Source organism: Ambystoma mexicanum, chromosome 2p (genome assembly GCF_040938575.1).
Source record: "Ambystoma mexicanum isolate Mex_15411 chromosome 2p, UKY_AmexF1_1, whole genome shotgun sequence".
NCBI lineage: Eukaryota > Metazoa > Chordata > Amphibia > Caudata > Ambystomatidae > Ambystoma > Ambystoma mexicanum.
Window position 1 is genome coordinate 1,175,183,992 of NC_090923.1, and position 21,204 is coordinate 1,175,205,195.

Genomic DNA, 21,204 nt, shown 5'->3' on the forward strand with positions numbered 1-21,204 from the left:
CATTCTGCACCTTACTGGTTGGGAAAGGAAGGGGCCAAAAGGAATGAGCAAGAGTAATGTATGTTGGTGTAAGTAATGGACAAATGTCCGGGTTTTGGCAGAAGCAGTAACGGTGGCGGTGTTGCCTAATTGCCCGTAGGCGAATGAAACCTCCTGCAGCCCACGCTCTCAGAGCGTCCTTGGCATGATGGCCGCTCTGTATGGAAATGGGTCGGGGGGGCTGAGGCCGCATTATACCTACTGAAGCCTGTCACGGAAGCTATTCACCCTGGCCCCCTTGCCAGGGGCGCACTGACGGAGCACCAGGGTTGAACTGGCAGAACTTACCGGGGCGCCCAGGAGCAGGTTTGCTTCTCCCTGTGACTTGGACCATAGCACTGTCAGCGCTTTCCCTTCTCCAAGCCCACACTGAGCCCGAGCACTCGAGCAGTTTGACCTGGTCTGGGCGGCATCTTGCAGCAGTCGCCTTCTATTATTAAGCCTTGGATCCCCGCTGGCAAAGTATTTTCGCAGCCTCCGATGACCAACGCCAGTACAGCTGCATTACTTCCTAACATAACCCGGGGGCCGGCTACTGAGGCAGTGCAGGACACTCGAGAATATTGAAGATTTTTATGAACACAGTGAATGTAAGCTGCATGCTGCGGGGCCATGAAAGGGAATGCACACCCCTGGTAATCCGGGGATATCATGGCCGACAGGGACTTACTTGCTGACTACACACAGTGCTGGAGAAGGGGGTCGCAATAGAAGACAACGGGAAGCACCCCCTGGCAATCAGTCACCATTGCATGAGGCATAGCAGGCCCCCTATAACCCGAAGAGCTACAGAGGCAGGCATTTCCCCAGCAGTAGGAGAGCAGAGGATTTGGTTTGAGGGGGTTGAGTCCACCGGAGCAGTTGGTGAGCCGACCTAGCAGTAAAGTCTGGGGGGTGCGACCCTCTGGCCAATGCTCACTATCTCACCCGGCCTTGAGGTGCTTCCCGGGCCTGGGGGCTCATGGGACCAGGCAAGTACTACATGGGAGCAGGGCTCTGGAGCTTTGGCAGAAGCTGGGCTTGCCTGGTGACCGCCCGGATGCCTGCCTGATGGGCGAGTCTGCAAGAAGCACATTGTGAGATACAGGGCCCACCTCACTGATCGATCTAGTGGCCCCTGTGTCGGGAAAGCCACGGGGTCAGGCAACCTCCTGGCTGGAAGGAAGCAGGGTTGAGTGGTCAGAAAAGCTGAACCTATCATGCTTTCACTTGGGGGCCAGGCCGGAGCAGGAATCCACGAGACGGCCTCTCTGATTTCCTGTTCTCCTATCATACCCGGCAGCATTGCGCCTGCCGAACTGCAGGGCTGCGGTGCCAACTGGCTCCTTGGGAACAACTGTAAGTGGGCGTTTGGCTGAGACACAAGGAATTGGACTCCGGTTGGGAGAGCGACCTGGACGACAGATCGGTGGAGGTACCGGAATAGGGCCGTCGAGCCTCCAAAAGGCATATCCTGCCCATTTTATACCTCAGCCCTAGCGTCTTCGGCCTCATCATGAAATCTAGCAAGCCTAAAGACAAGCCGGCAACCTTCATCAAAGCCTGCCGCTGAGGCACCCTCCTCCTCCTTGGAAGTAAAATCTCAACCAGGCATGAAAGGTGATATCACTAGATTGCCTCAATCCATCCAGAAAGAAATGGCCACTAGATTGCAGGAAATAAAAGGCTCCTTCCAGCAACTTACAGCAAAACCTCCACCCAGACGAGCTAACAAGAGTTCACATTTTTAAGACCAAAGACCTTATCTTTCAGAAAGCCAGAACGAGGCGAGGTCTGGAGTACTAAGGCGTCTCCCTCCAACTGTTTCAAGACCTGTCTCAAGGGATCATTCAAAGGCGTAGGCAGATGAGGCCGCTGACTGTGGATCGGCGTTAGAAGCCTGCGGCAGAAATGTTTGAGGGAGAAAAGACCGAAAGTTATTTTCACGAAGACAACTTTCAGTCTTCTCTCCACTGAACATTTCAGTCTTTGCCCTTGCCCCCACCCACACCGTTCACCCGCCTACTAACCTTGCAGCAGCACACTTCGCTGTGTGCTGCCGACTTGGTGTGTCACTGGTGCTGAGCTCCGTCCATTTGAAACAAAATCCGAAACTGGTACCCCCATCGGTATTGAATGCCTTTGCCAGTTAAACGTTTGACTTGCTGTGTCCCTGCGACGCCTGTGCCCTTTCATTTCCGTGATCGGGAACCGGTGCGGCAGGGCCCTTTCCTTTTTTAAATTTGTTTTTTTAAAACTTTTTTCGGGACCCGCTTTGGGGGGACACCCCTGCAATGCCTATTCACAATATAGTGAACAAGGTGTGCGCGGGACACCCCCGGAGCCCTTGCCACTGAATGGGGGGATTTGGTCGAATTTTCGGCCGTTCGGAATTTTCAAACGCCTGAAATTCGGCCAAATCTCCCATTTGGTCTTTATTTATCTGACGTTTTGGACGTTTTCTGCTGACCGCGTGGCTAACTGGCAAAGGCATTCAATACCGATGGGGGTACCAGTTTCGGATTTTGTTTCAAATGGACGGAGCTCAGCACCCGTTCACCTCTCTGAACACAGCCATTGAGACTCTGAAGATTCCACAGGAGGAAATACAATTACCCGAGAAACGTCCTCAAGAAACCTCTTCCACTGACAGGTCACGAGCACATACATGGAGAGGAAGGAGAAAGGATCGTAGGAGACCCTCTATGAATAGAAGAGAGAGAAGTAGAGACTCAGAGGCCCCCACATGAAAGTCAGTTGTGGCATCTGGAGGATAAGTTGCCTAAGTTGGTTACAATGCATTAGGTTGAGCAATGTAGACTATTTTTCGCTGGAGGTTGCGTGGACTGTCTTGTCAGCTGTTGTTGAGGCTTTGGAAGCCGTATTGTTCATATATAGTTCTAAGGGTAGCAGGAGCATGTGCCCCTATTCAGGAATTTTCGCCTGATCTTTACCCCAGACGGGTTGTTTTCTTCTTTGGTTTCCTTTCCTTTTTTCTCATTTCTTACCTTTTTTTGTATTACTTCTTCAAAATGTTTCCCAGTGGTTGACTTGTATGGGGTGTAGGTCTCAATGGGGGAGAGATGCTGACTGCCCTCAGTTGGGGAGAGGTTCGGTCCGGGGGCATATTCGAGGGTCAATATGGGAAGGCATAGAGGGTGGAAATGGAAGAACCTGAATCGGGGGAATGACTGATTTCATGGTTCAGCACCTGGAGTAACCCATCAATTGTAACAGGACCGACTATACGACATCGGGAATGGTGCTATAATGCATTCATGAGCACAGGAAACATGTTTAACAGTACATCGCTATGGTGCTGTTTGTTAGTTCTTTAATAAAATTCCAATGATTGAAAAAAGAACAGCAACCAAGCAAAGATGTTTAAGAAATGGCATTTAAGAAGCCTTCGGACAGCAACATGGGATGTATTAGCAATGGTAAGTGCTGAGAAGGGGACCATGCAAGGTTTATGGTATACTTGGGAGAACGACAGTGGTATGTCTGGAAAGATCTGGTAGTCATCAGCCTTTAGTGTGTCTGTTTCTAACACTCCTTTTGAGATGTATCTGGCTTTCACCATGCTAAATTACAGATGCCAGAGTCTGCAATTAGAGTCATGGTCTGATAGTCCCCTTGTAGCAGTAATGTTCGTGCTGCCTGTGTCCCAGAGGACTTAACCTGATGCACACTTGGTGTAACACTGGGCCCATGCCCAAACACTTTACCCAAAACATACACGATTCACACCTGGACCTGCTTACACACTGAGGAGGTCGTACTGTGATGTATGTACTCCACACAAGACTCTTATGACACACAATAGCAGGTTGCACCTGCATGCAGCACAACTGGTCTCACCTGCACGTCCCCTGCAAGGTCGTTCATGTTCACATCATACTGCACCACAAAATCAGCCATGATCCCTGTGCGGGAGTAGGAGGCCTGCTCGCTGGGAGATGGGCTGAAGGTCACCCGGGCACAGTTGGTCCCCTTCTCAATATGAGTGGAGGGAGGGACCTCTGCCTCTCCTGTGGAATAATACAGCATGGACATGAAGATCAGTGGCCATCATGCAGCATGAAGTGCGGTTTGACACGCTAAACATTTCTGCATTTTTCTGGAGAGGTGCCCATATTTCTCCTCAGAACATTTTCGCTCACTGCTTGCATTAACCTTCTCAACATTCAGAATTCATCAATTTCTTACTAACTAGAATACGATGCTCGGGGTCGGGAGATTCTATTGCAGCAGATTTGAGGGCCTCATCGCGGGTTTGGGTGAGCGGGAATATGTGGTTGTAACGCTATATTACCTCCCTTCCCAATCTCAAGTTGGGCAGAAAAAGGGAGTTTTACCTCTAGCTTTTTGCTGGAGGTAAAAATCCCCCCGTTCCGCCCGTTTTTGGCACGATTAGCGCAGGGCTAATTGCGCAGGCACTAATAGCGCCAAGAAACCCCCATTGGGTCCAATGGACTCAATGACAATGGGGATTTACCTCCTCACCACAACTTGGGATCCGGTGCAAATTGCACCGTACAGATTTGTGGTAACACTAACAGCATTGGGCGGTATCCCCGCGCATTTAGCGCCGGGATACCGCCCCCTGGTGCAATTAGTGCCGGGATACCGCCCAACTCATTATGAGGCCCTTGGTCAAATGCAAAACCATCAAATTCTTTTAACTGAATTTGGCCTAAAATAGATGTGGGGGTGGGTAAAGGTAATAATTGAGGTACAGAGGGTGAAAGGGGCGCAGGGGAGTCTCCCTCCGCATATATTGATGGCCAAATGGGTTAAAAGAAAAAAATATTGAGGGTTTTGCATTCAACAAAATCTCTATGATCAAATCACAAAGAACCTTGTGCTCTCCTGTGGAATAATACAGCATGGACATGAAGATCAGTGGCCATCACGCAGCATGAAGTGTGGTTTGACTCGCTAAACATTTCTGCCTTTTTCTGGAGAGGTGCCCATATTTTTCAAACTTCAGTACTGTTCAAACCTAGGCATTTCCCTTACTCTCTACTCCTTCCTACTTCTAGACAAGGTCCTCAGCTTTGCTATCCACACTCTCTACAACCTACCCAGATCCCCCCACCTCTACCTACCGACACCATGCTGGTTGGCTCTCCATGCATAGCCGCACCCTTTTTAGTTCCTTCTCCTAGCCTGCCAAGCTATCAATGGTCTTGCTCCTCAGTACCTGTCTCACTGTAGCTGCATCTACTCACCATCTTGTTCCCTATGCTACACCTCTACACTCAACCTCACTGTCCCATGCCCTTCCTGTCTCTTCTCGATTCCGTTCTTTCTACATAATGGCCCGCTCCGATGGAACCTGCTGTCCATCACAATCAAAGCCAGCCCAACTATGGATCTCTTCAAAGCTAGGCTTAAACTTCACTTACTTGCTAAAGAAGAAGCTCCCTCTGCCCCGCCTCCTACCTGAAAGCACCACTCCCTCCAGTGCTGCTTAATACTTAATAGTGCAGCCCTCTTAGGTTATTGTTACCTTTGTAAGTCATCTGTTGCTTATATATAATCTTTTGTGTTTGTTTTGTTAGAGAGACAGAGATAGAGAGAGAAAGAGAGAGAGATATGGACAGAAAGAGAGAGAGAGAGAGAGATAGATAGAGTAGATAGAGAGAGAGAGAGAGAGAGAGAGAGAGAGAGAGAGAGAAAGAAAAAGAGGTGCAGGCAGAGAGTCTGCTCCTGCATTTTGCAGCAAAGAAAATCAGTAAAACATTGCGGTAAAAACACTGCAGAGAAACGTCTTCGGTAAAAAAAGCATAAAACCTAGGATTAGAGTGGAACTAATCTATCCTCTCAATTCACCAGATGTATTCTTAGATACACGCTAAGTAAGGGTTTTAAACCTAGACATTACTTTTATTTGTCAAATTGTACTAGAACTGTGTTAGGTTCTTCAGACATACCACAATGCCTTGAGGATGTTTAGTGAACAAACAAACCCTAAGACAGGGTTGCATGTCTGGGGAGATCCTTTATCCATTTCCCTTATTGCATTCCCTTTCTCCTGTCCCAGCCTCATCTTCCCTCGAGATCTGGGGACTCTATTGCTGCCAGGGCTTGCTGCGGCCTTCCTTGAGCTTTGTCTGAATTGCATGAAGTGTTTCTCTTATGAACTGTGTGTGTCTTAAAGTATTCTTTCCCATCAAACTCCTACTTCTTAACTCTTGCACCAAAGTACACTTCCCAGTTCACTAGCACCCCTGAGAGGTTCCCCTTAGAGATTCAAGCAGCTGTAATGTTTGGGTCCAGGTTGCTGAGTTGAGAAGACGATTGTCTGAAGGCCCTTTATCTCTGCAGTAACTGCTTTGACCCCTTAAGTAATGGCACTCCCAGAAACGTGCCTTATCCCACAAAGTAAAGCGGTATCCAGTGAAAATCTCATATGGGAAAATGTCATCAGGGAGCGACATTTTCTAGGATTGGAGTTTAGAATCGTAAATGACACCCCTCATAGAATATTTGTGGAAAGTATTTTAGGGCTCTCAAAAAAAAGATCACCTCCCTGACGACATTTTGCAGGTGAGATATTCACATGGAACCAGAAAAGATGCTGATTGCTTTATCCCTTAACACTTACAAGCTGCAAAATGTCTGCTAATTGGTGAACTGGAGTTTACAAGTGCTTCCTGCATCCAGCACTTTTTAGGTATAGGGGCAGCTTGTTTGAGTTTAACCCCGAAGCTGCCGGTGAGCAGCCGATTGCTGGCTACCTTGGCACATCTAGAGGCATTATTTTCTCTAGCGTTAAAATTCCCTGGAACTATTGCGCTTCTGGGATCCCTTGCTAAGGTGGCGCTCATTGCCATATAACGCTTGATTAACTGAAGAGTGACCTTCTGTTGAAGCACTCCATTACTAGAAGTGGATATCTATCAATTATTTCCCTTTTGGGCAAACAGGCACTTGATTTCTGAATGATGGGAAGATCTGTCACTTGAAAGAAAAGTGTGGTACGGTCTCTGCGGTGTGGCAGGCCATGCTGTGTGTGTGTGGCTTATTCTCCCCTCCCGCCATTTTTGCCTCAATACCTCGCAGTGTGTTGGTGAGCAACCGGCTGGTACGGAGCGGCAAGACCCTCACATACTCGATCCCCGTGCGCTCAGAGATGGTCACCTCGACAGTCAGGTTCTGCACCACCTGCTGCGGCCGGATGCTGACTGCATGCTGGTACTTCCCCAGGTGGCGCTGCAAGAGTTCCTCGTAGATTAGCGTGAAGGCAATCTCTTCCCCCGCCTCCATGTTCACCATCACCCGGAACTTGTCAATCTCTCGGTCTCTGTGGAAAGAAACAGTAACATACAGCTGTCCGCAAAGCAACCACACCTGGCAATGCCCTATCCATGCCCTTCCACATGCCTCTCGCCTGAGGTAGAATGATTAGGCAGATGGGGAGTTGCACCATCTCAGGAAGCTTTAGTTAAGGGGAGAGCTGTAGAAACCAAGGTCTATCCTTTAGAGATTGATATGTACCCGGAAGAAGTTGTGTATGTTTTTGAGAATAGAAGGGATGTGGCAAAAGGTGTCTATAAGACAGTGTTGGGCTGCGGTATGAAAGAAGGCCTGCAGGCTTAGGGAAAACTGCATGCCTGTGATAGAAGTTGTGTGGACATTGTAAAATGACGGGGTTGTGAAAGCAGTTGTGCCGATGCTGGGGAATTGCAGGACAGTGGAAGAAGTTGTGCAGACTTTAGAGAATTGCGGGGCAGTGGAACAGGTTGTGCAGACTTTAGAGAATTGCGGGGCAGTGGAACAGGTTGTGCAGACTTTTACAGAATTGCAGGACAGTGGAAGAACTTGTGCAGACTTTAGAGAATTGCGGGGCAGTGGAACAGGTTGTGCAGACTTTTACAGAATTGCAGGACAGTGGAAGAACTTGTGCAGACTTTAGAGAATTGCGGGGCAGTGGAAGAAGTTGGCTATATGAGGGAAAGTCGTGTTTCGGTGGCATCTCTGCGCCAGTTTGTGTGTAAACACCAGAGAATGAAAAGGTTGTGGGCGCTGTATTATGGATTGTACGGAATGGCAAGACTGCCAGTAGCTCTGCATGTATTAACCATTGACAAGGCTATATCAAAGGAACTTTAGGTTTTTATTGTTAGTGGCCATGACCTTAAAAACATTTAAAACAATCCGTTACGAAACCTTTTAGGCTTGTAGTTGCACGTGCAGAAGCATCCAATAAATTCACCAACCCAAGTGTTGTGCTTACGTCAACTTTAAATTGAGATCTAGAAATTGGAACCCCAGAGCAACAGGCCTGAAATGCTGGCTCCGGCTTGATTATGCTTTGATTATCAGTATTGGGCAACTCATTAGAGTCACTCATGCTAACTGCAAAAAACAAAATTTTTTGTATGGAGTCCAGACCTGGTTCAATTCCATATCGTGCTCGTTTTGTTGCTTACGTACCGGTCGCAGGCAGGAGCATAACCGATAACCCATCTTCCTTGCCCACAACAATTCTACGCAGAGCAAGGCCATGGAGTCGCTGCATGCCTGTGTTGAAAGGCACATGAAGGTGGGATCTGCCTGTTTCCATGCCTTTCGCTGCATGCCTGTGGTGAGCTTGAGAACTTCACGAGGCACGCGTACACGAGCACGTGAAGATCTGCAGTGGCGGCTGCCAAAACAAAATGAGTGGCCGCCATTGCTCCATTCATTCACACGGATTGTATCAGGTTCCAGCTGGTGAAATAAACCCTGGCACACACGGTGTGAATACATGGATTCTGCACCCATGGGGGCAACCTGATCTCCTTGCACATGTTTACATGAGGGCGGGAAATCCGGCGCCAAGTTTCCTGCGAAACGTTTTCTTGCAGAGGGGAATCCGAATCCTGGGACTTGGAGGAAACCCACGCATACATATTTTGTGGAGGTTTCTTCTGTGCCCACAGCCTCCGGAATGAGGGTGATCGTGCTTTGAAAATTGTAAGTAGATGATTTGGAGCCGAGCATTGAGGTGTAACCACAGTACTCCACAGTACTCCTATTGCAATTGCCGGGCAAGAAATTGATTTGTAAACACAATGTTAAATTGTGAATATTTTTCGGTATTAAAATGGGCAGGGATTTAAAGGATGATGGAAAAACATGCTATAGAAGTTAAAGACACTAATCCAGAAGCATCTATGCCTCAAATCCTTATAACAACTCATAACTTTACTCAAAAGATTCACATTGTGTAAACAAAACAAAAATAAGAGTTTGGCAAAGCGTTGAATAAATCCAATGTCATGCAGTCCAGTACACCTTGTGGAGTACTAATAATTTGTTTTAAAGTGGGAATTCTTTCAGATCAGAGCAGGGCAGACAAACCTAAAGGCATTAATTAGACGGTGCAAGTTAAGGGCTAAAATTGGAGCAGCGGGTGGGACCATGCTATAATCTGAGATTAAGGATCTGCTGTTTGTGATATAGCATTGCCCATGCGATAACGTAGATTTAATCGAATACAATTTTACCTAAGGAGAAGTGACCGAATCTATTTGACCGAAAATGTTAGTTAATGTGGTAAAGGTGTAGTGCATAATAGGTGGGGTGTGGGGTAAGGGTAAAATTGGGGCAGGGAGACGCAAGGGGGGGGGCTCCGGGTGGTCTCCCCCCATATTAAAAAAAAAAAGTTTAAAAAGTAAAAAGTAAATTTTGATTTTCGGTAAAATAGATTCGGTCACTTCTCTATTAGGTAAAATATTTTCCATCAAATCAACCCCATCCGTGCCCAAGTAGTAGTTGGATTAGCCTGTTGATTGCAGTGCTACTATCAGTTTGTAAATGCTAATAAAACAAATAAACCAAGCTATTAGATATTGCGTCTGGAAGCCACAACATGTATCAAATAGGTGTGTATCATATGCAAGGAATATGTAAAGAAGATATATAAGGCACAAGCTGTAGCAATATCTTAACATTCATAAATACGTGGCAAAGGAGCTGCTCTACAGTAAATGGCATTGTTGTAACGTCTCATAGCAAGTGTGTTATGTAAGTCATATCGTTCTATATGGGGATTTTGGAGACAAACTGTAAAGATTTCCAATATACGTTTTAGAACGCCAGTGTTGAGTTGGAAGTTGTGCAGGTTTTACAGCACGATGAGCCTGGAAGACATTTTGTAGACACTGGAGGACGGTGGGGCATTAGTAGGATGTGTGTTGAGGATGAGGTTGCCAAGGCAGAAGTGACGTAGACTTTATCGAATGGCAGAGGTTTCACTAGAAGTCCTGTATACTTAGGTGAAAGGTGGCACCGTGAATGGAGCCGTATGTACATTAGAGCATTGTAGGGCTGTGGTAGAAGTTGTGTTGACTTTAGAGATTTGTCAGGGCTGTGCCAGCAATTGTGTAGATTTGAGAGATTAACAGAGTTGTGTCATAAGTACACAGTTAAGAGAGTGTCAGGGTTATATGGAAAGGCGTGAAGATTTTAGAGCATGGCAGGGCAGTGGAAGAGAATGATAACGGTAGCAGAGTTTGTGCAGACTGCGGCCGAAGTTGTGTCAGGATAGGGAATAGGAAGCGTGTCAGAAGATGCAAGGACTTTGGAGCGCAGTAGTGCAGTGATAAGAATATTTTATATTTTTAGCTTTCTCTTAAAAGTTGTGAACGCAGATCATAGTTTTGGGGCTAACCTTCTGGGATTACATGATTACTTTGTGCAATTTAAGAAAATGCCTGTTAATCATAAAATCGGTAGATTGACCTGACTGCTGATTGCCCTGGTAGTCCCTTCCCACTCCTGCAGGCATGGTCCGCACCCCCCCAGCAGGTAACATCCCGCCTGTGCAGGTTTGCTCCCCCAGGCAGAACCTCTTCCTGGCTATGCGGACACCTTACAGCCTCTGCAGGCTGCTTCCCATGCTTGCAGGCCATCGCGCACCCACGCTGCATACGCTGGCGGGTTACCTTCCCTGGCCAGGCATAACGTTGACATAATGGCAGACAGCTCCTGTGCCCCTTCTGTTGAAGCCCAGAATCACTGTAAGATCGTGTGTTAGCTGGTGGAGATGGGAAGGATATACCTGAAGATGCTACACAGCGACCATTCAGCAAAGATGTAAGACCCACCCTGATCCCAGGAGGCCTCTATGGCCTAAAAGGGTCGCTGAGCAAAGATGTAAGGATCACCCCGATCCCAGGAGGCCTCTATGGCCTTAAAGGATGGCTGAGCAAAGATGTAAGGCCCACCCTGATCCCAGGAGGCCTCTATGGCCTTAAAGGGTCGCTGAACAAAGATGTAAGGATCACCCCGATCCCAGGAGGCCTCTATGGCCTTAAAGGGTGGCTGAGCAAAGATGTAAGGCCCACCCTGATCCCAGGAGGCCTCTATGGCCTTAAAGGGTCGCTGAGCAAAGATGTAAGGATCACCCCGATCCCAGGAGGCCTCTATGGCCTTAAAGGGTGGCTGAGGAAAGATGTAAGGACCACCCTGATTCCAGGAGGCTTCTATGGCCTTAAATGGTGGCTGAGCAAAGATCCAAGGCCCACCCTGATCCCAGGAGGCCTCTATCGCCTTAAAGGGTCGCTGAGCAAAGATGTAAGGCCCACCCTGATCCCAGGAGGACTCTATGGCCTTAAAGGGTGGAAAGGTTCTTACCTGGTGCCGATGTGGGCTGCAGTCTTTCCTTGCATCCGCGCCTCATCGTATATTCTCTTAGCCTGGAGCTTTTCCTTCACTTCCGCCACATAGTCTTTCCCATTAACGGTCCTGCAACCAGAAAGAGATGCGAGGAGATGGGTACACGGTTCGAGTCGCTGAAAGTTCTAGGAAGTGAGCGATTTACTATGGATCTTATTAACAGTTCAGCCAAGTGTCTTACTCAAGGTTTCACAGAATGCCTGACTGGGTCTTACCGAAGGATGCCATGCGATTGAATGGGTCCCATTGAAAGTCGAACCAAGTGACTGACCCTGGGTCTCACTGAAGGTGTAATCAAGTGACTGCTGGCCTTGCTGATTGCATGAGTGAGTGTCGACTTAGTGGCCGTACCGATGGTGATATGTGTTTATTATTAAAGTGTGATCATGTAACTAAGTGTGTGTTACTGACGGTTTGATTTCTAATAGGTGACTTAATGCGGCTATTACTGACGTTTTTACACAGGGAACGACTCTGGGCATTAATGACATATTAATCAAGTGACTGGCAGTGATCCTATTAGTATTGGTAGAATGCCACTTTGAAGTGGCGGCTGGGGAGCCTCTGTTGCAGAAAAGAAACTGTTCTTGATTGCAATTTCATATTATAGGAAACATATAACAGAGCTATGGACGCCCCTCCAGGCACACCCTATAGCTGTCCTGATAACTTGACAGGCAATGAACCTTACCTTTGCACCACACTCTCTCTGGTGATATGTGACTGTGCCCCAATGGCCTACCAGAAATTAAAGGCATAACAAGGAGCAGGGAACCTCACAGGCAGGATGCAGGTAACATCAGGATCTGACTGCAACTCAACTGGGGCTGGCAGGCACTAGGTTTCTAGGCCAGAGTTTGTTCCTAACTTAGCAAGCAACACATGTATTTCACCCTATATTTCTCTCGTTTTTAAGTGTATCATTTTGGTATGTTACATCCCTACTATATTTGCGGATTAGTAGAATATAGATGTAGTGCCATGAAGCTGCATTATGCTCTAGTCCCACTCAGAGACACACTCGTGCACCTGCACACGGCCCTATTCACACATGCGCAAACTCCCTGAGAGGGACACACTGCCTGGCAGTGCTTCAGATTTCAATGTTCGGTTCCCTTTTCCCTCCTTGATAGCCTATCTCTCAAACTTTCCTTTTAATAACTTACATATTCAGGAGCCTAGCACATTAGTTTTCAGCAGCTAGCATGGCAAAATGGCCATCATTAAATATGCTTGCCAACTACACTTTGAAAGGCCGCAGGAAATCCAGTTGAAACGTTATCCAGTGATGAAGACGCCAAGGAAAATGCTGGCAGGGGGCTAGATGTACTCACAATTGGCAGGTGGCACCGTCAATAATAACAAGCTCTTTCCCCAAATTTTCTAAGGCCGGAGCTTAGAATAGTAAATAACACAAGTCCTAGAATAGATTCGTGGAGGCATTTTAGGGTGCAGGAAAAGAACACGCCCACTGGCCAGATTTTCCCGATGACTTTATCACTTAGTGCCGCTTAAAATAGACTATTAATGGTACCTTAATTGTAAACATGTCATTTTTCAAAGTGTTCTCAAAGCAACAGAATCATAGATGCAGTCTAATGACTAGGGGACAGTTATTTTAAAACATTATATAAAGTACATGCCGACACTTAGTAAGAGCCCCAAGTGAGGTTGTGCCTCAGTAAATGTATGTGGCACCAAACCTCCCCTGTGTAAAGGTGTTTTCAGAAAGAAAGGGGGGACCAGACTAGCCATATTTGCAAAAGATATTCGCGCCTTGAAATGCTGGTGTATAGGCGCGTTATAAATGCCATATCATATCATATCATATCATATCATATCATAGCCTGATTACAGATACATCGAATTCATGTGGCGACTTTGGATTGTTAGTTTCCACTGCTACATTTAATATACGCCCTATATCACGATTAAAACCAAATACAACTTTTTTACAAGCAGTGAGAAGGTTTTACTTCCTTTTTTAAAAATTGTTTTGGCTGATAAATCAACCTTTCAATACAGAAGGTTCTACTTTCAGAACAGCACAATTCATGCATAGTCTAAGAACATAAATATACACATGTAATCATTTGTACTAGAAAAAGTAGGTATTTGCAGAAAAATTAGAATAAAAAAAACAGGAGGCAGAAAATACACAAAATTTGTATTTGAAGTTTTCGACATTTTAGCAAATTGATAGATGGGGAGTGGGGGTAAGGGGATCTATTAGGGTTGGGGGAATGTTGGGGGCGTCCACCGCATTTCAAGACAAAAGTTTGAATAAAAACAATTCAACATTTTCTGCCTCAGTATTTTCTATACAATGTTTTCATGGACAACCAACAAAAGCACTGTTGAGAATTTCAGTGTATTATTTATAAATGGGTCACTAATGACAGAAAACCTTTCCAGTAATGCTTTGATTTATTCTGCAGGTTCTCGTGTTTAGTTATGAGTAGCTCCTTTTCAAGATGGCTGCCTCACATAGGACTGTTCGGCAGGCAGCAGAGAGTGGCAGTTGCTGATGGAAGCACTGATCTTATGATTTTACATAGGATCTTCCAGGCACTGGTGGCCAGAGGATTCTGATTCTGGAACAGATGCACCATTTTGTGCAAAAGGAATTGCTTCACCGATGCAGATGCACAGATAGCAGGGAGAGCAGTCGCTGCAGTAGCTGCAGTGCCGTTTCGAATGGTATGGGGATGTGTCAGGAACTGCATAGCTGCAGCAGCCCAATTTATATAAATGCCTCCTCCGAACCGGTTTGCGGGCACCTGCTCATTTTCCCACCCCTTATGATCTCATTCCAGGCATGAGCCACACCTCCACTCTGTCCGATGCCCCCATAATAATATTAAGCGGACAACATATTGTGGGTGGATAACGCTGCAGCTGCTTTATTAGGAAGGAGGTAACTTAGAGGTGTTCCACTTTCTGGCGTGCAGCATCAGGGTTCTGCTCGGAGCTGGTGCCCTAACACATTTATAACCTTTCTCAGATGATCTCCTCCTGCGAACAGCAGCTTTTCCAGGTTACTTAACCTCTTACACAATTACACGTTGCCCAGGTGTCTTGAGCCCTTACACCTTTTACTCGTATTCCCAGGTGCTTTGACCTCTTACTCAGTTTATCATTTCTCAGGTCTTTTCACCTCTTACCCAATTCCCAGTTGCCCAGGTGCCTTGACCTCTTACACCTCTTCCGCATATCCCCAGGTGCCTTGACCCCTTATTAATTTCCTCCTTTCCCAGGTCTGTTGACCTCTTACACCATTCCCCGTTTCGCCAGTGACTTCACCTCTTCCACAATTGCCCATTTCCCCAGGTTTTTTGTCATCTTGCATAGTTGCTCATTTCCCTGAGGTTTCCCCATGCTTCCTGCCCTTGCTCCCTTAACATTTCCCCCGGTGACTTGTCCTCTTCCCACGTGGTTGCTTCCCCTCCCCCCGGTGATGTTGCTTTCTTCCCAATTGTTCCCCAGGACGTTGTCCTCTTCCATGCTTTCCTTGCCTCCCCGGGTCTCTGGACCTCTTACCTGATTGTTGGGTTCCTTAGCTTCTTGACCTCTTCCTGCCTCCCATGGGTTTACCCTGCTGCTCTCTCACTCTCTCTTACCCCTTTCCTCATCTCTTTTGTTTCCATCCAACCTCTATGTCCTCTACTACCTCCCCCAGCTCACATGCCCTTTTGCAGTGCCTTTGGTCACCAACCTAACTTGTTTCCCCACCCACTTATACCTTGTTGTTTGCTAACCCCTTCTGCCTCCCACCCTAGTCCCAACATTTACGTTGCGTTTGCGCAACCTTTTCAATCCCCCCACGCCACATGACCCGTACTCTTCAGAGGTTAGGCCCCCGCCGCCATTAACTTCAGTGACTGCACAGTCCCTTGTGATTCCTGTCAGCACTTCCAGCCTGAATGCACCATGTACCTCCACTGCGACACATTTCTTCTGTAATTAGACTATGGGACCATTTAAACAGTGAAACATTTTTAACATTCCAACAGCGTGGCTGGGTATCACTTGTCCTCAGTTTCAGATCATGGAGAAAACTTCCCCTTTCCTGCTCTTTTCTCACCTTGGGTTCCTCATCCCCACCCATTTCCTTATTACCTGGCACCCCCCTCTCTGCCTTTGGTGTCACCATATGCTCGGGGACAGGGTTCACCAGGGTCATGTTGGGCGCTCCGGCTAAGGCCGCATCCACCAAAGCCTCCTGTTGACCGGCACGTCCCCTGGTATATTGAGAGCCCTGGAGAGGTTAGAGAGTGAGCACAGGATGCTGGGCTGACCATGAGCTAATCACAACCTCAGCAACACATTTAAAGCTGACTAGAGCAAGCCTTGCTGCAGCATACATGAGTTTGTCAATGTTGTCGATGGAAGAGACAGAACACATGTTGTCCCGGTGTGCACACATATGATGCCACCATTTTCAATACATACCATACTAGAGCCCCGAAGGGGCACTTGAAGTGGTCTGTGTCTTTTTCTAACAGAGCTGAACTTTAGCGAATGTGCGTGCACGCAGAAGGAATTGCTACAGAATGTATTTAAATCCAGACACTGCGCGGAGCGCTGCAAGGAAGTGGCACTTGAAGTGGTCTACGGTGGTCAGCGGGTTGTCAGCGGCATCACTGGGAATATGAAGGCGAAGTGAGTAACGTTTTGCTTTTACAAGCACCTTTCAATTAATTACTGTTTAAACGCTTGGACGACAGCCTTGGATTTAGCACCGAGAGTGAACACAAGGTTACCCATTTCCATCTTTATGTCTTCTTTGAGTGCTCCTAAATACAATCTAAGAAGCACAGCCGCTTGGCCACGATGATGGAGCCTCTAGCTTCAACCCAGCTTACATCGGCTCATGTAACTGATTGTTCGCCCACGGGGCACCCTGCCAAGGTTAAATCTAATGTTGAACCTGCTCAAGCTACAGCAGTGACAAAACAGAAACAAGTCAAAATAATGGACTTCTGCCATTCCAAAAAACACAAAATGCATCTTTGGGGGATTTTCCACCTTGCCCCACGGCTCCAGTTTCGAATTGTGTTAGATGAATCATTCTCAAGAATGTGTTGGGAGATGTGTGATGATTCTTTGACACCTCTCCCAAATATGAAACCTACAGCCATAAATACTGGCAGTCAAATTACTGTGAATGAAAACTCTAATAAGCATGACCTAGGTGATCATGCTCCATGGGTAGGTTTCACAACATCGATGAATTCACTGCAGAGTTTTGGACCAAACTCCTTGCCTAACGTAGATGTGCTGGGTCCATCCTCTATCGGTGCACTCTGCTTGGTTCTGGAATCAATTATACGCCTACACGACAACATTAAAGATTCAGTATCCAAACATACGGTTCTTTTAAAAATAATATCGGAGAGACTTGATAGTGAAACGTTGTCTAAGGCCAGAAGCCGGAATTATAATTCTCCAACAAGAGCCTTGACTCTGGATACAACGACCTGAGAGGTCCTTGAAACAGGCTCAATTCAATTTGTTCCATCTACGTCTCTGAGCACTCCCAGACTAAGTGCCTCTCCTGACTTATTTCAATAACAAAGTGACACAATACTTCCATGTTTGGGTTAACCCCACTTTACTAATCCTGCTACATTAGAGCATAATAATTCACCCGCTGAAACGAAAAAAAGGAAAAAAGTTTCAATGGCTCAACAGAAAAACAAAACGAAAAATATGTCTAATGTGAATTCTATGTCAAGACCGGAGGCTCCCATTATGCTTCTCTTTCTTTTATTTAAATATTTAAAGAAAGGCTCAGCAGCAAGATATTTTTGTGCACCAAGTGTTATATGAGTAAACATAGAAAAGGGGGTGCACTAAATATATAATATAACAAGTAAAACATAATATAACAGTAGTATCTTCGGAGTTCTGAAGAAACAAACTCCATTTCCCAGAGTTCCCTAGTGTCACCAAAGAAACATCAACATGTGACTTAGTCCTCCAATGGGTGTCCTGATCCCTTCATAAACAGTCCTAAACATGATGCGACTTCCTCTTTCTTTGCTGCTCACAGCAAGAGATAAGTACCTTCATGTTTACCTCTGATTATGACACGTTACATAATAATTGACATTGTTATATATATGAGCGTACCTTGCCTTTAAATTGATTTCATTTTGGTCAATTGCCTTCGTTGTTGACTCCGACGCCAGCTGCCTTCTGCTGGCGTCGGAGATCGCGGAATTCGAGGCCTCGCTTCGCGCTCGCGCTGACACAATCCGTCAGCTGTTTTTTCTTTTCGGCGGGCTCGCGTCGGCTTCCCCGACCCATCGGTGCTCTCCTCGAGCACGGGGAGGCCGGCGCGGCATTGCTACAGCTCAGCGACGCCCATAAACTCCGCCAGCTCTTTTTTCTTCCGCTTCACAGGCGGACCTCTCTGCGGGCTCGCGTCGGCTTCCCCGACCCATCGGTAATCTCCTCGGGCACGGGGAGGACGGCGCGGCATTACTACTGCCCGCAGTGCCGCCCGCTAACCACCAGGGGAGCTCCTGCTCTTCCTGGTCCCTTCCTCTATCCGGCGCCCGAGTGCGCATGACCCTCATTTTATAACGGTCTCTGCGAACTCGAGCGCCGGAAATTTCTCCTCAGGCGGCAGCAATACATACTTCTTTCCATCGGACCGACAGGAATTCGCACGCGAGTGCTGGAAAATATATCTGAATACATAATTTGCATAAATTTTAAAATAAATAAATAAATAAATTAAAAAAAAGGAGAGAAAATTCTCCCGTTCAGCATTCTATAAAGAAAGCTGAACTGATTTACTGGGCAGTGAGAGAAGGCGTTCAAGGGCCCAGAAGACAAGACAATAAAAAAAAAAAAAAAGTGAGTAAGGTGCTTTAAACTTTATTATGGCAGCGCAGTACTCACCCCAATCAGATCAGCCCTGGTCTGAGACGGAGGAAGATCACTGCTATATAGATGAGGTGGCAATGGCTAACAGCTTACAAAAAGTACTGGGATCCTCTGTGGAGACCAGTATTAGGAAAGCAGTAACAGACATGCTCATTCCCATTCAACAACGCCTAGAAACTATGGAAGAGCATTTAAGAGGGACCTCCCCCCCTGGGAGGAAGAGAACGCAAAAGAGGAAGCACCTTACGGAAGGGGGATGTATACCGGCTCGCAAGAGCAGAAGCTCTATGACCCCCCCGAGCCAGCCAACAGATGCCACAGCTGCCGTTTCGGACGCCTTCTCCAGGCTGAAACAAGCCTTTATGAACAGGAAGGTAACCTCTTCCCATGAACCCTCTTACCCAGAGGAAGAAATGAGGGAAAATGTACCCTCCAGCCCGGAGAGATATGGACAGGGCACTGAAGATGACCAAAACAAGAGCGTCTACGACGCTGATCCTTCTCAATCCTCATCTGAAGAGGAAATTCAAATAGAGGGTTCAAAACCCTCTGGTTCTGGGACTGCGGCAGACCCCATCCCCAAGAACACAACCGGAAACAAGCTTCCTGCAGAGGGGATGTTTACTCCGGAAGACCTTATGCACCCCAGATCCACAGACTGGGAACCATCTTCAAAGACATCAAAATACATTCATTTCAGGCTACGTAAGCCACTGGATAAAGAAGTCAGAGCTAGACTTCGAGCGGAATGTCCACGTCCGGATATTGCGGACAAAGTGGCTCTAACACCAGAACTAGATTCAAAGATGATTACCTTCCTAGGTAAAAACGTAAAAGACCCAAGGAAAGGCATAGACCGTGCCTGGAAGTCCTGCCAGGACAAAGTACTAGACGTGGCGGGGCCACTAGCCAAGATTTCAGATCTAGCGGAAGAAGCAATAAACTCCTCTAACCCCATTGACCCGGTAATACTTTCTGGTTGGGTTCAACGAGCAATTTGCCTTCTAGGCAACGCCAGTTGTGCTATTTCGACAGAGCGCCGAAAAGGCATCCTATATAAAATAGACGCCAAACTGAGCGAGCTGGCAGACACAGAGTCCGGTCCAACAGCACAAGGTCTGCTTTTTGGAGATCCTTTTATGAAGGAAATGGCGAAATTCGTGGGAACATTTACAGCATTGGACAAAGCACAAGCCTCCATAAAAAGAGTCTTCGCGTCCAAGGTTTTCACCAGGGCCGGACGAGGCAGAGATCGCTCCTCCGGCCGTTATTTCTTCGACAAAAGATCTCAACACTCCAGAGGCCAGCATAATTCCTGGCAAGAGCGCTCCGACACTTTCTTTCCCTCAAGAGGTCGTGGAAGAGGGCGCCCCTGGAGAAGATCGGCCAGATACCCAGCCCAACAACAATCTACAGGTCAGTGTACTTATAGCAGCGCCAGCGCCCATGACTCCTATAGGTGGGAGGTTAATGATGTTTATAAATGCTTGGGATACCTTATCAGGAGACGCCTGGGTCAGGGACACAGTTCGGGGCCTACGCCTAGAATTTTTCGAGCAGCCCATCCAGACATGTCGCCCTACTCCAATAGTAATGTCTCAGACAGATCAAATCGCTTTAGACAGCGAAATACACAATCTTTGTCTGAAGAGAGCAATTCGCCCCTGTCAAAGCCAGGGAGGGTTTTTCAGTCCCATATTCCTAGTCCGCAGGAAAGAAAAAGTACGACCAGTCATAAACCTCAAAGCTCTCAACGAATACATCATTTACCGCCATTTCAAAATGGAAGGTATACACATGCTCAGAGATCTTCTGAGACCGAACGATTGGCTCATGCGTCTAGACCTGAAAGACGCCTACTTGACGATACCAATTCATCAGGCACATACGAATTACCTGAGATTTTCCTGGAAGAATCGAGATTGGGAGTTCACAAGCCTACCTTTCGGGCTCTCTTCAGCGCCTTGGGTTTTCACCAAGCTTCTAAGGCCGGTAGTAGCTCATCTAAGAGAGCAAGGTGTTCGTCTTATTATTTATCTAGACGACATCATTTTTATGGCACAGTCGCAAGAGCTAGTTCAGAAAGAGACCAAACTAGCTATAGACTTGCTACACAGTCTCGGCTTCCTTATAAATTGGGAAAAGTCAGTTCTTCTTCCATCCAAGAACATGGAATTTCTGGGCTTTGTCGTGGACACCCAGAATTGTCAACTCCGACTCCCATCAGCCAAGATCCATTCTACCAAAAGGGAGATTCGCAGGATTCTGCAGAAGGACCTGTTCTCTCTTCGAGAACTGGCAAGAGTGATAGGGTTGCTATCCTCTTCCATTCAAGCGATATTTCCCGGCCCTCTTCACTATCGCGAATTGCAAAGACTGAAAGGCCAACACTTAAGACACAGTCTTTCATACTCTCAACTCCTAACATTATCTCCCCAAGCGAGGACAGAACTCAACTGGTGGCTCACCCACATGGAGGCCTGGAACGGCAGAGCCATTTTCGGATCTGCTCCAGATATCATCATCGAGTCAGACGCCAGCCGCTCCGGATGGGGAGCGAGATGCGGCTCCATAGCCACAGGAGGGACCTGGTCCTATCAGGAGCTAGGCCTGCAT

At 47.1% G+C, this 21,204-nt stretch overlaps 1 protein-coding gene across 1 annotated transcript in view; it reads right to left on the minus strand.

Annotated features, from left to right (window-relative positions):
- The window catches only part of ITIH6 (inter-alpha-trypsin inhibitor heavy chain family member 6), a 458,640-nt gene that overhangs the window by 148,198 nt on the left and 289,238 nt on the right, over positions 1-21,204 (minus strand). The window contains exons 4-6 of the mRNA XM_069645329.1: positions 11,650-11,760; positions 7,083-7,330; positions 3,880-4,049 (exon numbers count right to left, since the gene is read on the minus strand). Coding sequence (XP_069501430.1) covers positions 3,880-4,049; positions 7,083-7,330; positions 11,650-11,760 — 529 coding nt within the window. The remainder of the gene's footprint in view (positions 1-3,879; positions 4,050-7,082; positions 7,331-11,649; positions 11,761-21,204) is intronic.